This window comes from Xiphophorus hellerii, chromosome 18, assembly GCF_003331165.1.
Source record: "Xiphophorus hellerii strain 12219 chromosome 18, Xiphophorus_hellerii-4.1, whole genome shotgun sequence".
NCBI lineage: Eukaryota > Metazoa > Chordata > Actinopteri > Cyprinodontiformes > Poeciliidae > Xiphophorus > Xiphophorus hellerii.
In genome coordinates this window covers 1,542,187-1,558,018 of record NC_045689.1, presented here as the reverse complement: position 1 = coordinate 1,558,018, position 15,832 = coordinate 1,542,187, and the positions used below count along the sequence as shown (strand labels likewise).

At 44.4% G+C, this 15,832-nt stretch overlaps 3 protein-coding genes across 4 annotated transcripts in view; all 3 read right to left on the bottom strand.

Moving 5' to 3' along the window:
* exoc3l2b (exocyst complex component 3-like 2b) overlaps positions 1–5,412 on the bottom strand; it is a 37,364-nt gene extending 31,952 nt beyond the window's left edge. Inside the window, exon 1 of the mRNA XM_032590942.1 lies at positions 5,102–5,412. Coding sequence (XP_032446833.1) covers positions 5,102–5,385 — 284 coding nt within the window. The 5' untranslated portion in view covers positions 5,386–5,412. The remainder of the gene's footprint in view (positions 1–5,101) is intronic.
* A 1,760-nt stretch (positions 5,413–7,172) lies between these two features.
* On the bottom strand, positions 7,173–10,525 carry LOC116707582 (claudin-1-like). Its single transcript, XM_032544991.1, has 6 exons — positions 9,820–10,525; positions 8,678–9,021; positions 8,331–8,495; positions 8,139–8,220; positions 7,931–8,044; positions 7,173–7,831 (listed from the first exon to the last, which is right to left on the bottom strand). The coding sequence occupies exons 2-6, from the start codon at positions 8,892–8,894 to the stop codon at positions 7,738–7,740; spliced, it is 672 nt and encodes a 223-aa protein (XP_032400882.1). The 5' UTR covers positions 8,895–9,021; positions 9,820–10,525; the 3' UTR covers positions 7,173–7,737.
* A 360-nt stretch (positions 10,526–10,885) lies between these two features.
* parlb (presenilin associated, rhomboid-like b) lies at positions 10,886–15,593 on the bottom strand. Of its 2 annotated transcripts, none has more exons than XM_032544893.1 (9): positions 15,449–15,593; positions 13,576–13,762; positions 13,376–13,516; positions 13,250–13,298; positions 12,716–12,808; positions 12,330–12,550; positions 12,147–12,248; positions 11,965–12,062; positions 10,886–11,646 (listed from the first exon to the last, which is right to left on the bottom strand). In XM_032544893.1, the coding sequence occupies exons 1-9, from the start codon at positions 15,523–15,525 to the stop codon at positions 11,526–11,528; spliced, it is 1,089 nt and encodes a 362-aa protein (XP_032400784.1). In that variant the 5' UTR covers positions 15,526–15,593; the 3' UTR covers positions 10,886–11,525. The 2 variants fall into 2 exon arrangements, with proteins under 2 accessions (XP_032400784.1, XP_032400785.1); XM_032544894.1 differs by having other exon boundaries at positions 12,330–12,547.
* Between the last annotated feature and the right edge of the window lie 239 nt (positions 15,594–15,832).

Below are 15,832 nucleotides of genomic sequence, written 5' to 3'. Positions count from 1 at the left end.
AGGGGTTTTTTTTCTTTAATAGTGACTTTCCTGAATTAAAAACTTGTTGTCATGGTAACAGATCCACGGGAGAGACAGGAAATGATTTATTTGTGTGTTTACTGCAAACATCCGTCAGGTGACCCAAAAGCAACCAGAACCAAAATGTTTTACAAGCATTTAAACGCAGCAGTTAGCAGCTGATTCTCAGATTTCCTGCGGTCCCTGAAGGGCTCTCCAACAGGGCCAGTAGAAACTGATATTTCTAATACAGAAAACAAATCCAGAAATAAAAATTCAGTGTTTTTATGAAGAATGAATGTTTGTTTTGAACGTTTTCGGCCAAACTCTGGAAATGTTCCGGTTCTGGACTGAAAACTGTAAAATGAGAGGAAAGTTTGGATCAGGACGTTTCTGATGGGCTTTTAATAATAATGATCATAATAATATGATTTGTGTTTGTCGCTCTGCGGTTCCACCTGATGGGTAGAAGCATGGGCGGTTCTAGACGGGGGCCAGCAGGGGGCCGGGCCCCACAGAACTGATCATCAGTAATTCCTTACAGCGATATGCGTTGCCACAGAAACCAGAGTTAATTAGTCCCTTATTGAACTAATTTCATTTTTTACCTTCGCAGCTTTACTTTAAAGTTGAATTAAAGCTTAAAGTGGCAACTGATCCATACGATATATACATATAAATATTATTTAACAATGTATTACCAAAGCCAGTTTTCCTTCATTGTGTTCCTGAATGTAATATGAATATTTATACAATATTTCCACCAACTGAGCTTCACTCAGCAGTGGATTTCTCTCCTGATCTGCTAGTCTACAGCTCAACAGCCAATCATGTGTGGTTGCTAGGCAAATTTAATAAATATCTGGCCAATCAGAGTCGCTGAATTAAATATAAATAAAATCATTTGTTCGTTATAATCAGTTACTGATGTTGCTCTGGTTAGCATGATGCTAATTCTGCTCTGGTTAGCATGATGCTAATTCTGCTCTGGTTAGCATGTTGCTAATTCTGCTCTGGTTAGCATGATGCTAATTCTGCTCTGGTTAGCATGATGCTAATTCTGCTCTGGTTAGCATGTTGCTAATTCTGCTCTGGTTAGCATGATGCCAATGCTGTTCTTGATAAATGTTGCTAAGATTTCTTTATTTAAATTGTTAATGATGATTTGATGATTAAATTCTGCATATTTTGCAGGACGTTAACTTGTAGCTAATTTAACCCTTTGTGTTATTTTGCTGTAATAACGTATTATTGTGGATTATTTTCATTTTCCAGCCTTCATCTGAACATTTAAACTCGTCTACGGAGGGAAACGTAGCCGCCTCTGATCGCGGCTCTGAGGCTCAGCTCATTTATGAAACCTTGAAATATTTCCTGGTTAAAAACCTTTGACTCCTCCTGGTAAATTTGCTGAGGAAGGATCAGGAATGTTTCTGTGCTGCAGTGAACTGATCGGATCTCTGCCTCAGAGTCCAGCAGAACCTCGTTCCTGTCATCGATCAACAGAACGCTGTTCACACCTCATGTCTCTATTCACACCCAGATCAGGACTTTATATTGACTTTCATTCCTTTTGGTAAATTTACTTACACCCTAACCAAACAGTTAGCCCAACATGACCTTTGACCTTTGTGTTCCTGGTTCAGCTCAGCTTCCTGTCCAGCTGTGATGCAGAGCAGCAAATTATTCTGTGATCATAAATACCATGTTGTTTTGAACTAGCGCTAAGACGTTAGCATAGCTATCGTTTACTATTGTAGCTCACTGCTTAGCTGAGTTAGCTTGTAGCTAGCAGAGCCACCTCCGTTCCCACCGGCAGCCTCTGGTTCCGGTTCTGTTCTCTTCTTAAAGGCAGTTTTTAATTAAGCCTGAGAATGTGTAAAACGTTTTAGGTTGCAGATAAATGTTGTCCTGGAAAACATCTGCAGGGTTGTTTTCATCCCTGAGACCCGCTCGGGTCGTCCAGAACCGCCAGGCTCTGTCTCACTCCGGTTCTGGACATTAATAATGTTCCTACTGACAGCAGAGGGGCTGAAATCCGTCATGGTGAGGAATTACATGTGTGCTCTCAGAACCTGGATCAGATCCCGAACCGGTTGACCTCTAGGGTCACGGAGGTCACGGCAGACTGACCCCTCAGAGGAAACCTTCACAGCATCCTCCACGCTGCCACCAGGCGGCGCTACGCTGGGACAGTAAAGTTCGAGCTGCAACAAGACAAAACAACAGAAATGACTGAAAAATCTTGTAGTTTTGTTTAAAGAGTCAGCAGAAGAAAGGTCAAAGGTCAGAGGTCTTCTTCTTCCAGGCAGCGAAGGGTTAAACTGATTCTGCTGTTTATGAACATCAACAGACTCAGGTTCTGTTTCAGCTAAATAAAACCCGTCATTATGAATAAATCTGCTTCTAAAGTGATTTCCACATCAGTCTAAGAACAGTGTTCCTGACACGCAGCCCTGAGGAACACAAAGTTTTAACCCTTTCTACAGATTTCTGTTTTCTTGGAGGAGCTTTGTGTAAACGATTGTATTTTAAAAATGAAAGATATCATATCATTTTAATGTGCATCTTGAAAATCAGCTAAAAGAAGTCAAACAGAGCAGCTCTGGTCAGATTTCAGGTTAAACTCTGAAGGCGTCTGAAGTCAAACTGCTGCTGAAAGAGGAAAGCTGTCCTGCTGAGTCAGTGGTTCAAATTTATTAAAAGGTGTTTTTGTGGATTGAATCGGGTCAGTCGGTCACAAAAGGAGAAGTTGTTACAGTCAAAGGGCTGAGAGCTGCTTTTCTTTTGCTCTGGTCGTTGGTTCATCCTGGTTTCACAACAGGGAAGAATCGAAAGTTTGAACATCAACTCTTCATGAAAAAAGGGTTTCTGCTATTAACAACTATTCCTGGATTCATTTGGTCACTAGTTGAAAAATGTCCAGCAGATTGAGAAGGAAGGAGGTTTGTTTTTAGATCAGAAGAAAACTGAGCCATAAATGCGTCAGCAGAAGATTCCTCTACCTGCCAGCAAGGAAGGAAAGCGTCTGAAACGAGGTCGGTTTCCTCCGACTCTCCGTGTCTGAAGGAAAACTGGTGAGGAAAGGAGGAAACGCAGCAGAGCTCTGCTCAGAGGAGATAGAAGAACCGATGAGTCACTACAGCCAAACATCTCTGCAGCTCCACAAAAAACACAACGACTCAACGTCTGCAGGCTCCGATCGGCACATTTTAAATCTCCTCAAGGAGAAATTAAAGTTCTGTCCAGAGTCCAACAGCTGACCGGATCCCAGTCGCCATAAACCAGTATTCCAGCTGGCAGACTGGAAAACCAAGGAGCCAATAAAGAAAATATCATCTTTTATGGTCTGGACATTTTCACAGGACTTTAGCTGGTTGCCAGATTGGGACGGAAATAAGGATCCAGAAACAAACAGAACATCTGCTGAATGTGATCCTGCAGAAAGACAAACCCGCTGTCATGATTCAGCAGCAAGGAAGAGAGAAAACCGGCCAGAACCAGAGCCGACCCAACAGAACACAAAGGCCCGACTCACCTTCTCCAGAAAACCCGTCATGAAGTTCTGATGAGACGTTAGCAAACGTCTGGAAGTTAAAACTCATAACGACCAGCAGTGAACTAGCTTCTGCTAATCCGCTAACAGAGAAGCTAATTTTTCATTTAGCGTGCTTAGCGTCCCTCAATTTAATACTTCAGGATAAATTCTAATTATCTCGGCTGATTTGTGAAAATTCAGCTGGATAAAGTTTGATAACTGATAAAGTTTGAAGTTTTGGTGATAAACTTATGAATTCTTCAAGTATTTAGATGTTTATGCTTTTTATTTAAAACAAGAAACAAGCAGGAGCAAAATACAAGATATAAACATTTTATGTAGGTTATAAAAAAAACATGTAAAATGATGATATAAAAATTAATCTGCTGCTTGAGGGTTAAAGTCTTTCAAGGGTAGATATAATTTGAATTGATGTTAGCGCCCTAGCATTAGCTTTAGCTATATGCTATGTTGGTGAAGCGAGTTAGCAGAGCTAATCTTTATGATGAGTGCTTTTAGCTAACCTCTTAGCTAGCCACCGCCGTGGTGGTGGCAGTATGATGCTCTGGGCCGGCCTGGACGCCTCTCCAGCAGAACCAAAACACACCAGCAAGTCCGCTTGAAGGTTTGGAGTGGCCTAGTCAAAGTCTGGATTTAAGTCTAGTCATCCTGTGGAACGACCTTTAACCTGCTGGGAAACCTTCAAATGTGTCTGAATGAAATCAACTCAGTAAAGCAGAGAGGGTCAAAGTTCATCCACAGCGATGCCAAAGACCCGTTAGCCGCTAGCCACTAGCTGCTGCAGAGGAGGAACGGGTTGAAAGGCTGAGAGGCGAATATTTCCACAGACCAGACGGGTCTGGGTGGGTTTTCTGAACCCGGATCAGAATTTAAAATGGGTTTTTAAAAACCCAGCAGAATCTGAAAAGAGGTGAAAACTATCCTCTGCTTTCAGTTCTCTGATGAAGTCATGATGAGCCGTTAGCAGCCTGTCTCCATGACCCCGTCATGACCCCTCCGTGACCCCGTCCCGTTGGTGTCGTTCTCTCTATCGCCCCATCAGAGGATTTTCGTTTGTTTCTTTTGTTTGTTTCGTTTATCCAGGTGAGTTTTTACCAATAATTTCTCATCTATCTGATGGGCAGGAAGATCAAAGAAACTTTATAAACAACAAACATTATCATCACTGTAAAATATAACACATAAAACACGGAAAAATAAAAATACCTACATTTTCAGCTGAAATGTGTTTCTTGTTAAAAACCTTTAAAGCTTCATATCGACAGAATAATCAGCTTCATTTTGACTTCAGAATTTAATATTCCTCCATATTTGATTTAATTTTGGGAACATTGAGCATAATGTGTTGCTATAGCAACGATACGGATAAACCCAACAGACGTTTATTAGGAGGATCCTGCTGGTTCTGAGCCGCCAGCAGCCGGGTTCAGCATGTCCAGTAGCTGCAGGTTCTGGTTCTGCTGGTTTAAACCCACTTTTCATGGATCTCACTGTCAGAACCAAACAGAACCACACAACCTGGCCCGAAGCTGCGGTTCTTACCTTTTCACTAAGAGAAATCCAGTCAGGTGGAGGACATCTCTGGTTCTGGTTCCTCTCTGGTTCCCCTTGATGTTCCTACAGGATCCAAACCCGGTTTCTTCCTCAACCGCCGCAGAACACCAGATCCTGCTGAGTTTCTCAAGATCCTTCAGCTTCTTCCACTGGGTTCTCCTGGTTCTGCAGCTCCGTCGGTCCAAAGCCTCCTCTCCTGGTTCTGCTCCCTGTGAGCTCTGCTCCTTGTTTCCTGTTTGTTTTATTTTCTTGCTGCAGCAGGAAATGGTCATCTCTTCCCTTTCCTGTCCCAGGAGCTTTCACACACACACACACACACACCCCCTCACACACACACACTCACACACACACACCCACGCACACACACACACACACACACCCACACACACACACACACACACACACACTCATTACACCATTGGTTACCTAATTATCCTCGGCTCCAGTTAGCTGATTCATTGAGGTGAGTTGAGACGGTTTCTTCTTTCTGACCTCAGATGGCAGAGCTTCTGGAGGGACTAAAATAAAATAAAAACGGTATTTACAGTGAGAACACAGTGGGAACATAGTGGGAACACAGTGGGAACACAGTGAGAACACAGTGAGAACACAGTGGGAACACAGTGGGAACACTTCTGCTAATCCAATAATGGTAGAGCTAATTTTTCCATTTAGCGCTTTTGCTAACTTTGAAAGCATTTAGCGTCCTTAGCTTCCCCTAAATTAATTTTCTGGGCTGTTTTGTAAACTTTCAGTTGAATAAAGTTCCACATCTGTGTTGAAGTTTTAATATAAATGCCTGCCACACTATTCAGAATATTAACTGAGATCCTGCTGGGATGTGCTGCTCCAGCTGGATAACTTATGGCAGTTAGCAGCTGAATTAATGTTCCTGTTTCCGTGTGATATACTGCTGGAATAACAACACACTCCTTTCCTCCTGGCGTTCCTTCAGGGAGCGGCGGGATAAGATTTCCCTCCATTAAAATGTGATGAGAGATTTTTGGGGCCTCCAGCCGACTGGACCTCTGTCCTGCAGCTAAAACCTGAAGGAACAGACGGAACCAGAACCGGGACAGAACCAGCAGCTTTCTGTTGTCCCTTAAAAGCTGTTTTACTTCGTCTGGTTGCTCTGAAACTGTTGATTCTGACCGTCCTGCTTGTTCACATGAACTTTATCACCAAGAGGACAGACTCAGTCCCAGCAGTGGGGAGAACCGCTAGCTAAACCCTAAAACAGTCAGAAACGTTGGTTCTACTAACGCTAAAAACATAGCAGGAGCTAATGCTAACACGCTAACTACAAGTTATTACTAACTTTAAAAGATCTCAACCCTCAAGCTCCATCTTAATTATCACATCATAATCTACATGTTTTCTAAAGCCCTCAGATATTCTGTGGTAAAACGTGAGGAAACGGAACTGCTGCTTAAATACCCTTCAGAATAAAAGCATGAATATAACAGTCGATAACCAAAACTTAAACACAGATATCAAACTTTAATCATATGAAAGTTTGCAAAATAAGTAAATTGTTACTCGCTTTAGTATCTGTAAAAAATAATTTTGTTGAACCGAAGTGTGTTAAATGTTTTCAAAGTTACAAAAAGAGCTAAACAAAAAATTAGCTCCACTGTTAGAACATTAGCGGACATGAACGCACCACAGTGTCACAGGATGTCTGAGAGCGTTTCTGCCGTCTGATGAACAGTACGGAGTAAAGAAAATGTAAATTGATTTCTTGTTGATAAATTTTACACCAAACAGAAACTTACAAGAATCTCTGTGCAGACCGGGAACCGTGCGTTTACTTTGACTGGACCAGATTTCTTCCCCAAATCAGTTTGCCGCTTATAACAAACAAAAAGTTTTAGTCACTTCAACAGACAGATGAAGTTTTAGTTTTATAAGGACAGGAAGACAGCGGTGAGGTGCACTTTGACCTGCCATGCTGCTGAAATGTTCTGCTCTAATAAACCACCCAGAGGAGAGAGAGGACATTTTAAACCACAAAGGAAGTTCAGAGGCAACAGAGACGGATGATCCACACGCATTTCTGCTTTTCATTTGATTTTATTTATCATTCATATAAAACAAACCAATAAAAACATTCAGGGCCAACAGAGACAGACATAAATCCATAATCAGACCGGAGTTCCCGTTAAGATTCAGAATCAGACGTAATTATCTGCTGCCATCTGGTGGCGAAAAGACTGAACTACACACATTCAAGATTAAAGAGAGAAACGAGAAAATTTAACGAGTGAAATTATAAAAAACAAATTGCTAAATTTTTATTTTTAGAATAAATAAACGAGCTGCTTTAATGTTTTAATCTGCTAAACTAACTGTGCTATTGCATCTCTTTGGCGACACCTGGTGGACAAACAGTTCAACATCATGTTCCTTGGGTTGTGTTACATGTTCTGTTGTCTGAATGATTGAGTCATAAACGGGCTTCTGCAGAACTTTATAGAGTTCTGAAGCTGTTGGACGGTGAAAAGCCTGCGGGACTCCGGGCCTGAAGGGTTTAAACTGGGTTCAGATGGGGTTCAGGCCGGGTTAAAACTGGGTTCAGACGGGGTTCTGGTGGCGGCTCATCAGGTCGCGGGCAGCTGCCAGGATCAGACGTACGCTTTGGAGCTGCTGCTCTCTGAGGCCGGAGCCGCTTTGTAGATGTTCTGACCGCCACTGGAGCTGGAGTGGTAGGAGAACTGCCTGCAGAGGCCAGAGGTCAGAGGTCAGAAACAGCCTACTAAGCTTGTCACAGTGCCCCCAACTGGACACAACGCAGTGCTGCAGTCTGCTGGTGTTTACCTCGGAGTGGGTGTGTAGGCGCTCCGCCTGCAGCTGCAGCACAGCAGTGATCCTCCCAGTATGGACAGACCAGAGGACGCCCAGCCCAGGTACAGACCAGTACCCATCTCAAACCTGCAGCACACACACAGAGTTACAGAGACACACACACAAACACACACTCAGGAAGTGTGTGTGACTGACTGAAGTCAGTCTCCAGGTCACTGACTTCAGTCCGGCGTGAAACGGGTCATAGAACTCGTTGATGACTCTGGCGGCGTACCAGGAGACCGCCGTCAGGGTGAAGATGCCTGAAGGATGAAACAGAGCAATGTAAAGCCAGCAGTACCGGTCCAGAACTCTGGTCTGACAGACTGATCTGGACCTCTGGTCCTCCAGACTTCCTGCAGGGTTTCTGTACCAGAGAGGATAAACAAGACGCCTCCGCTCAGGGCGACATGCTCCTTGACCTGCTCCGCCATCCGGCCGATCTTCGTGCATTTGAGTCCGAGAATGGAGACAATGATGGAGACGAGACCGAGGATCAGGGACAAGATCATCAGAGCTCTACAGGCCTGCAGATGAGCTGCAGACACAGACAGGAGGATCTCAAAGTGAGCGCTCTGACACTCCATCCGCCATCAGAGAGCGCCAGGAGTTTCAGAACATCAGCGTGTTTTAGGATGATTCTCCTTCTGATGGTCCCCTGAACTCGATTCTACAACATTTTGGAGGATTTTAGATCATAGAAAGCTCAGGTTTACTCACAGTCGAGGCCCAGGACCGTCTTGAACCTGCTGCACTGGACGGACCCGAGCGCCGTGGCGGCACAGCTCATCCACAGGCCTTCAAACTGCCACGAGCTGGTGGTGACCGTCTCTGCCTGGCTACGCACCTTCCAAGTGTGAGAGGACGTAGAGCTGGACTGCAGACACCAAGACACAACGCCCAGAACCAGACCCAGAACCTGGAGACACACCCCCATGCTGTCCACACAGAGACACACCTGGACAATGAAGGGACTGCAGGGACTCAGCAGCTATGGTCTTCCTCTGCAGATGTTGGTTTCTGGGGTTCCTCAGGGTGGCGTTGTTGGTCCTCTATGCCTTTACCTTAAAAGCTGTTAAAGTTAGGATGCTATCGCCTTTAAGGTTTGTACTTGTGTATTGCTTTATCAAGTACAGAGGACTCCAAACACTTTTACCCAACATTCATCCATTCACACCCTGATGGTGGAGGCTGCCATACACCGGCGCCAGAGGTTCCAGTAGGTGGATTGTTTTGCCCAAGGACACGACGACTCAGCAGCGGTTTGTACAGGCAACCCAATCATGGCCCAGTCAAAGTCAGTAAAACTTTGAGTGAGTTCATCTGGAAAGCTCCATCAGATCAACAATGCTTTGCAATGTCCTGTAACTGGTGGGTTGCCGGTTGAAACACCGCTCTGCCTGCCTCTTTACCCGGTTTTGGACAGAGCCGCTACGTCGGTTTAGTGAACGTTTGGAGTCCTCTGACTTTTAACTGTTTACTCTCAGTTTCAGATTAACTCTCTCCATGGCAGTAGGAACAAGTTCAGACCTGATGATCTTTCTAGGTCAACGTATGTCTAATGACCCCAACGTTATGCCCAACAGTAAATACAGTAAGTACAATAAATAACATGACAGGACATAAAAACACAACTACTAACAGACGCTTGAAAATCTCTCAAAAGACGAGAACAGCAGGTAAAGTTGACTTTTTAAATCTGATGGTGGGAGAGAAAACTGAACAGCGAAGGTTTGTCCTGAAACCGCCTGAGCTTTTGGTCTTCACTCGAAAATGGGTCATGAATGCAACACATCCGTCTTTACTCCAACCCTATAAAGGTTCTGTTGAGCCGACCAAAGCGGTGCCGGGTTGTTTCTTACCTTCTGCTCAGATTTCAGGGCAGATGAAGGTTTTCTGTTGCTTTGCGGCGCCGCGGCCGGATCTGAAGCTTCTCTGTAGAAACCCGGCTTGATCGAGGTCTGCTGGAGGTCGATGAACTCTGGGAAAGGCTGAACACACACACCAGTATCGACTCCCAGTTTCACCACCAGCAGCTCCCACGCTGACCTCTGGTTTCAGCTCTATAGAGGTTCTGCTGCAGTTCTGAAGGTTCTAACAGAGTCAAGACCGTCTTGGCTTCTTTTCCAACTTCAGCACCATCGATAAGTTTTATTCGCTCATTTTTTGATTCCCTGAGAACCAAATTAAAACCAGACAGAATGAATTTATTGTTCTGACAGTTTTTGTCTTTCTGACTGAAGCTTTGCAGCAGCAGATTGGAGAGAAGAAATGTTCCTCTGGTTTCTGACGGTTGGTGGACTTCAGACTCCTGTTGATCAAACTGGCTCCATGTTTGCACGCCTGCTTCATCACGCCAAACCGCCTGCTGAGTTCAGTATTGAAACAGAAAACAGTTGCTGGTTGATCCTCCAGCACTCAGCAACATTCCTCTAACGGTTTAAACCAGGCAACCCAACCAGAAGCTTTTACAGTTCAGTCAGAGGAGACTCCATTTTACCGGTGATGGAAATCACTAACACGTTAGCTGTGCAGTTAGCCACATTAACCCTACAGCAACAATCATAAACATTAGTTTAGCTAGCGCTAAAGCACAATACCAACACTAGCTGATGCTAGTGCTAAAGCAGTACACCAACATGGTAGAAGCTAATGCTAGAGCGCTACACCAACATGGTAGTTAGTGGAAGCTAACGCTAAATTCATCCACCTTGATACCAGCTATGTCTCAGTAACGTCCCAGAATGTCGCCCCCAACTGGTCTAAATCTGTCATTACACATCTTCCTGTAACTTCAGCGCTTTAGGAAGAGATTCTTTGGAACAAACTTTCACTCATTATTTCAGTTTGGTTATTTGTTGAGTCTTGTTAGTAGGGCCAAACTTCAAAATAAGAGCACGGATATAAACGTCACTCTACGATCTGTCCTAAAAAGAATGATCAACTAATTTTTTATTTCTTTTTGTATTTCATTATGGTCATAAAAATAGTGTATGGTTGAAAGAAAGCAAAAAATAAATATAATTATGATTAAATCGCATTTTGTGATAAAAATAAACAAATAAATATGTGTGTGTTCAATAATCAGATGTGAGTAAATATGTTATAAATTAGTGATACAGTCCCATCAGTCTGATAACAGCTTTAGCTAATAAACAATGTAGTTATTACAAAATAAAGGTTTCTTTTGTTCATAAAGAGCCCACCAGAGGGCGCAGTGACATCGTATACATTTATTTGACAGAGATAAACAATGAGTCCGCACACGGAGCTCCGGCCAATCAGATCGCTGCTCCTCCGCCTCCTCTCATTGGTTGACTCTTCTTCAGTTCTACAAACAAAGAAAACTAGAAATCTGACTTTTTTCTAAAAAACATCAGAACCTGGAGTTTCTGTTTAGCCGAGTCAGACGTCATCCGGTTGAAGAAATACCGGATCAGAACCCGACCAGCAGCGGTTCTGATCGGTCTGAACCCAGAAGACGGACCCACAGGTTCCCGATGTGGAGCTCTGGCTGTACATTTATACAACTTTACATGATTCTACAGTCCAGTCCCGGTTGTGGTCCCTAGACGGCGCCGCCGGGCCCACCGGGCCCGCCACCGCTCCGGGTCCGCAGGTCGTGCCACAGCTTGACGAACGGCTCGCGGTTCTTCCAGATCAACTCGTGTCCAAACAGGATGTACCATCTGAGGAGAGAGAGAGGCAGGTCAGACCATGAGCCCACAGCGCTGCCTCCTTCAGGTCAGACTGGGAACTACAGGCCAAAAACAACACGACGCCTACAGAACCATCGGACAGGAAGAACGGAGGAAGTTTACCCAAAAAACTCTCAGACATTTTCTGGAAAATTTGCTAGAAAAAACCCTGCAAAATCTTGAGATTAATCACAGAAAAACATGGAAATTTATGAGTTTCAAAAGTCAAAAATGGTTTAACTTTTGAAACTCAGAAAATTCCCAAAGGTTGAATTTTATTTTGTGTACTTTCTTTCTGGAGGAACTCACATCCCGAACAGAGCTCCGCCCAGATGCGCGGCGTGGTCGAAGAACCTCCATCCCAACAGCAGGCCGGCCGTATCCATGGCAACAATGGCCTTCAGGGCCTGCAGACAAAAGGGGGGCAGAGGGTGAGGCGGGGGGTCGGAACCGGGTCAGCACCACAACAGGAAGTGGGCGGGACCTCGTACGTTGGCGGCGGTGAAGGTGAACATGGGCAGGAAGATGATGGCCAGTTTGGCTTCAGGCATCTTGGTGCAAACGAGGGCGAGGACGGCCATGATGGCGCCAGACTGCAGGACAGGAGGACATGTTGGACAGGAGGACATGTTGGACAGGAGGACATGTTGCACTGACAGACAGAGAGAACTGACCGCTCCGACAGACGGGCCGTAGCGTCCTGTGGCCGTCTTCCACAGGTAGCTGGAGAAGGAGGAGGTGACGGCGGCGGACAGGTAGACGGCCAGGAACTGTTCCCTGCCCAACATGGAGACGGCGCTGCTGGAGAAACTCCACAGGACGTACATGTTGGCCGCCAGGTGGAACGGGGACATGTGGCTGAAGGTGGACAGCAGCATGGGGACACACTGGGCCGCTGAGGGGACACGCTGCGTCACTGACTGCTGCTGCTGCTCTGACTGTGTTTCAGCTGATTAAACTCTTTATGCTCCAGTTAATAATTTATCAATAACTAAACTAGCTAACGACTGTTTCAATAATCGATAATCTGATCAGCAGTTGGCCCAGAGGACTGACTCACAGGAGGCGGGGTTGGAGGTGAAGTAGCGGAGCATGATGGGCAGCGGCACCAGCGGCCAGGCACAGAACACCAAGACGTTGGCAACGATGATCCCTGAGGAAGAGGAGGAGGAGGAAGTCTGGATTAAATGAAGCGTCTCTGAGTCGGATTGGACCCGACCCGAGTTCTGCTCCAGAACCGGCCAGGAGGAAACGGTTCTGGTCCGATCTCTGAGCTCCAGACACCACAACCTAAAACTAGAGTAAAATCTTTTTATTCTGGTTTTAATCTACGTCTAATCCCAGATTTGATTCCAGATTTAATCCCAGATTTGTCTCCAGTTGATTCCAGATTTAATCCAGGATCATCTGCTTAATCCAGGTTTCTGACGAGTTTTAATTTCTTCTCATGTCTCTTGGATTTAATCCTTGATTAAATTTCTCCATGAATGTTTTCTGTAAACGTTGCCCCTCCCACGCCTGTTTCTGGACCGTTCCTGTCAGAACATGATGGCCGACCTGCAGATCTACCTGCTGCAGATCTACCTGGACTCACCTGCCACTGTTTTCTGGCCCTCTGTCAGGCTGTTCCACCATTGGTTGATCTGAAACAGTAGCAGCCAATCAGCAGGTTCCCAGGTCGATTCAGACCGACCCGATCGGACCGACCCGATCCGCTCACCTCCTTGCGGACATTTCCTCGTTTCTGAGGCCGCAGCTTCTCCAGCCAATCAGCTTGCAGCTCCTCGAAGTAGCTCTGGACTCGGGACTTGAGTGACTCGTACTGCCAGATGGCCGCCACGCCGAAGGAGCTGCCTGAGAACTGACCGGGAGTTAGAGCGACCTGTGACATCACTGATGAGGTCATCAGGCTCCACCTACCCCCACGGTGAAGAGGAAGGGCCTGACGAGGCGGCCGAAGGCCCGCGGGGGCGCCGGGGCCCGCGGGGGCACCGGGGCCTGGTTCTGCAACACCGGACCCTCCGGCTGTTTTGGTTCCGGCTGTTTTGGTTCCGGCGTTCTGGACGCTTTCTTGAAGCCGCGGCGCTGCTGGAAGCCGCCCGGCCACCTGGTGGACACACAGGGAACCACAGGGAGCCAATCACACTGCAGCCTGACGGGATGAACCTGTCAGGCTGCAGGAAGGACACAGATTTATTTGGCTTCAATTGTTTACTTTTTAGACTTTTGTTTACTTTAGCATTTAAGTTTTTATTTAATTTTTAAAAAGTTTAGTCTTTTATTTTTTCCCCCACTTATTCAATTTCTTCTTTTAATTAATTGTAATAATACTTTTTATATTTTATAATGTAGTTTACATTTTAAAATATAAACGTTCTCCAGGATAAAAGAAAAAACTAGAACATTTCTGAATTTAAGGGAACCAGTGTTCTGATCTGACCCAATCAGGGCGACTGGTGCTGACAATTAGCAACAATGCTAAGGTTAGCAACAATGCTAAGGTTAGCAACAATGCTAAGGTTAGCAACAATGCTAAGGTTAGCAACAATGCTAAGGTTAGCAACAATGCTGTGTGGCATCGCCGGCATGTTGACTTACTCCGTGCCGAACGATAAACACTGAGTTGACGTTGCTTCGCGAGGCAATGCTCTGCTCTCCAGGCATCGGCCCCAATATGCTAAAAGCACCGGGATAAAAAAAATTAAACCAAATGCTGTTAATTGGTTTTCAATTTGTTTTATATGTAATTTTAAATGTGTACTTTAGGGGCAGACTTTTATCGTATCAGTTGTCCTTCATAGTAATAAAATTCTTACAATAATTCTGATTTATCGTTATGATAAATTCCAATCAGTGATTTTTAAAAAACGATAAAACTGTCAGGATTGTTTATTTTACTTTATAATATCTACTGTTTGTTCAATAATTGAGTATCAATAAATATCCAAAAAATGTGAAAATGTGATTAAATGCAGTTACTGTGTGCATTTTATTTACATAAATCAAACTTTTTCATGATGCTGGTGTCATAAAGAAGCGTGTTACACATTGGTTTGTTTTTCAGTAGAAGTGTTTGTGTTCATGGGACGTTGACTGTTCAGTTACCTATAAGTAATAAATAGTTCTTATTGACACTTTTAACATTATCACAATAGTACCACAAAATATCACAATAAAACTTTAAGTCCATATCCCCCACCCCAGTGTTTTTTTTTATTAATGTTGTTATTTTGTTTCCACTGCTTTATACTGGAACTGACCTATGGATTGAATAACAGACTGTGGTAAATAGTAGGAAATTATATTTTTATGCAAGTTCTGCCAGCAAGAAAAAATACTCAACTGTTATGGTGGCTGTTGACGTCATGAAGGAGAAATAAAATTCGATTAATTATAATCGATAAGCATTGCAATAATTAGCAAGTCTAGAGGAATTGGAAGAACTGTTAATGCTAATGCTAACTGTTACTCAGGAAGTAAATGAAATATTTTCGTTATCAAAAACATTTTAATATGAAATAAGGCCTTACCATCACTTTGATTTGCATTTTCATTTTATATGTTTCAGTAACTTATAAACGAAATGTTTTAATTTAAATAAATTAACTGAAAAACTGAGTCAAACAAGCAGCAGCCAGCAGCAGCAGCTAACTTTGTTATTAACCCAATAAGCTGGATCTGAACGTGCTTCATGCTAACTCATGCTAACAGATGCTAACTCCACCCAGCTGAGCTCTCTGAGGCGCTGGCCGGGACCGGCTGCTTTCCCTCCGGCTGCAGGGAGCTGACTGACCTCCCTCCTCTCACGGAGCACAGGAACGGGTCTCCTCCGGTCAGTCTGCAGAGGACTGAGCAGCTCCGCCAGGCCATGTTGGAGTCCTCTGGTCACCGGCAGGTACGCCACTACCGGGTCAGGAGGACGGAGCCCAGCAGCCAGAACGCCCCTGCGAGAATCACAGCGACACCTGGCGGACAGGAGGGGACAGAGCACATTCAGACAAAAACAAAACAATAAAAAGTGTCATAAAGACACAGCATCACATCCGTCTGCATTTTCAAAATAAGAGAGAACTGATACCAAAAACGTAAAAAAGAAAATGATAATAGAAAAAATCAGCTACAAAAAAGACAATAATAATAATAATAATAAACTAAATTGAACTAAATACAACTGAAC

Coding starts and splice junctions, on each gene's coding strand:
- LOC116707582 (XM_032544991.1), bottom strand. CDS start 8,894: ATGGGGGTGTGTCTCCAGGTTCTGGGTCTGGTTCTGGGCGTTGTGTCT. Junction 8,045..8,138: donor CCGTTTCACGCCGGACTGAA/GTCAGTGACCTG, acceptor TGTGTGCTGCAG/GTTTGAGATGGGTACTGGTC. Junction 7,832..7,930: donor GCCTACACACCCACTCCGAG/GTAAACACCAGC, acceptor TGGCCTCTGCAG/GCAGTTCTCCTACCACTCCA.
- parlb (XM_032544893.1), bottom strand. CDS start 15,525: ATGGCCTGGCGGAGCTGCTCAGTCCTCTGCAGACTGACCGGAGGAGAC. Junction 12,063..12,146: donor TCACCTTCACCGCCGCCAAC/GTACGAGGTCCC, acceptor TTTTGTCTGCAG/GCCCTGAAGGCCATTGTTGC. Junction 11,647..11,964: donor GGCGGAGCTCTGTTCGGGAT/GTGAGTTCCTCC, acceptor CTCTCTCCTCAG/ATGGTACATCCTGTTTGGAC.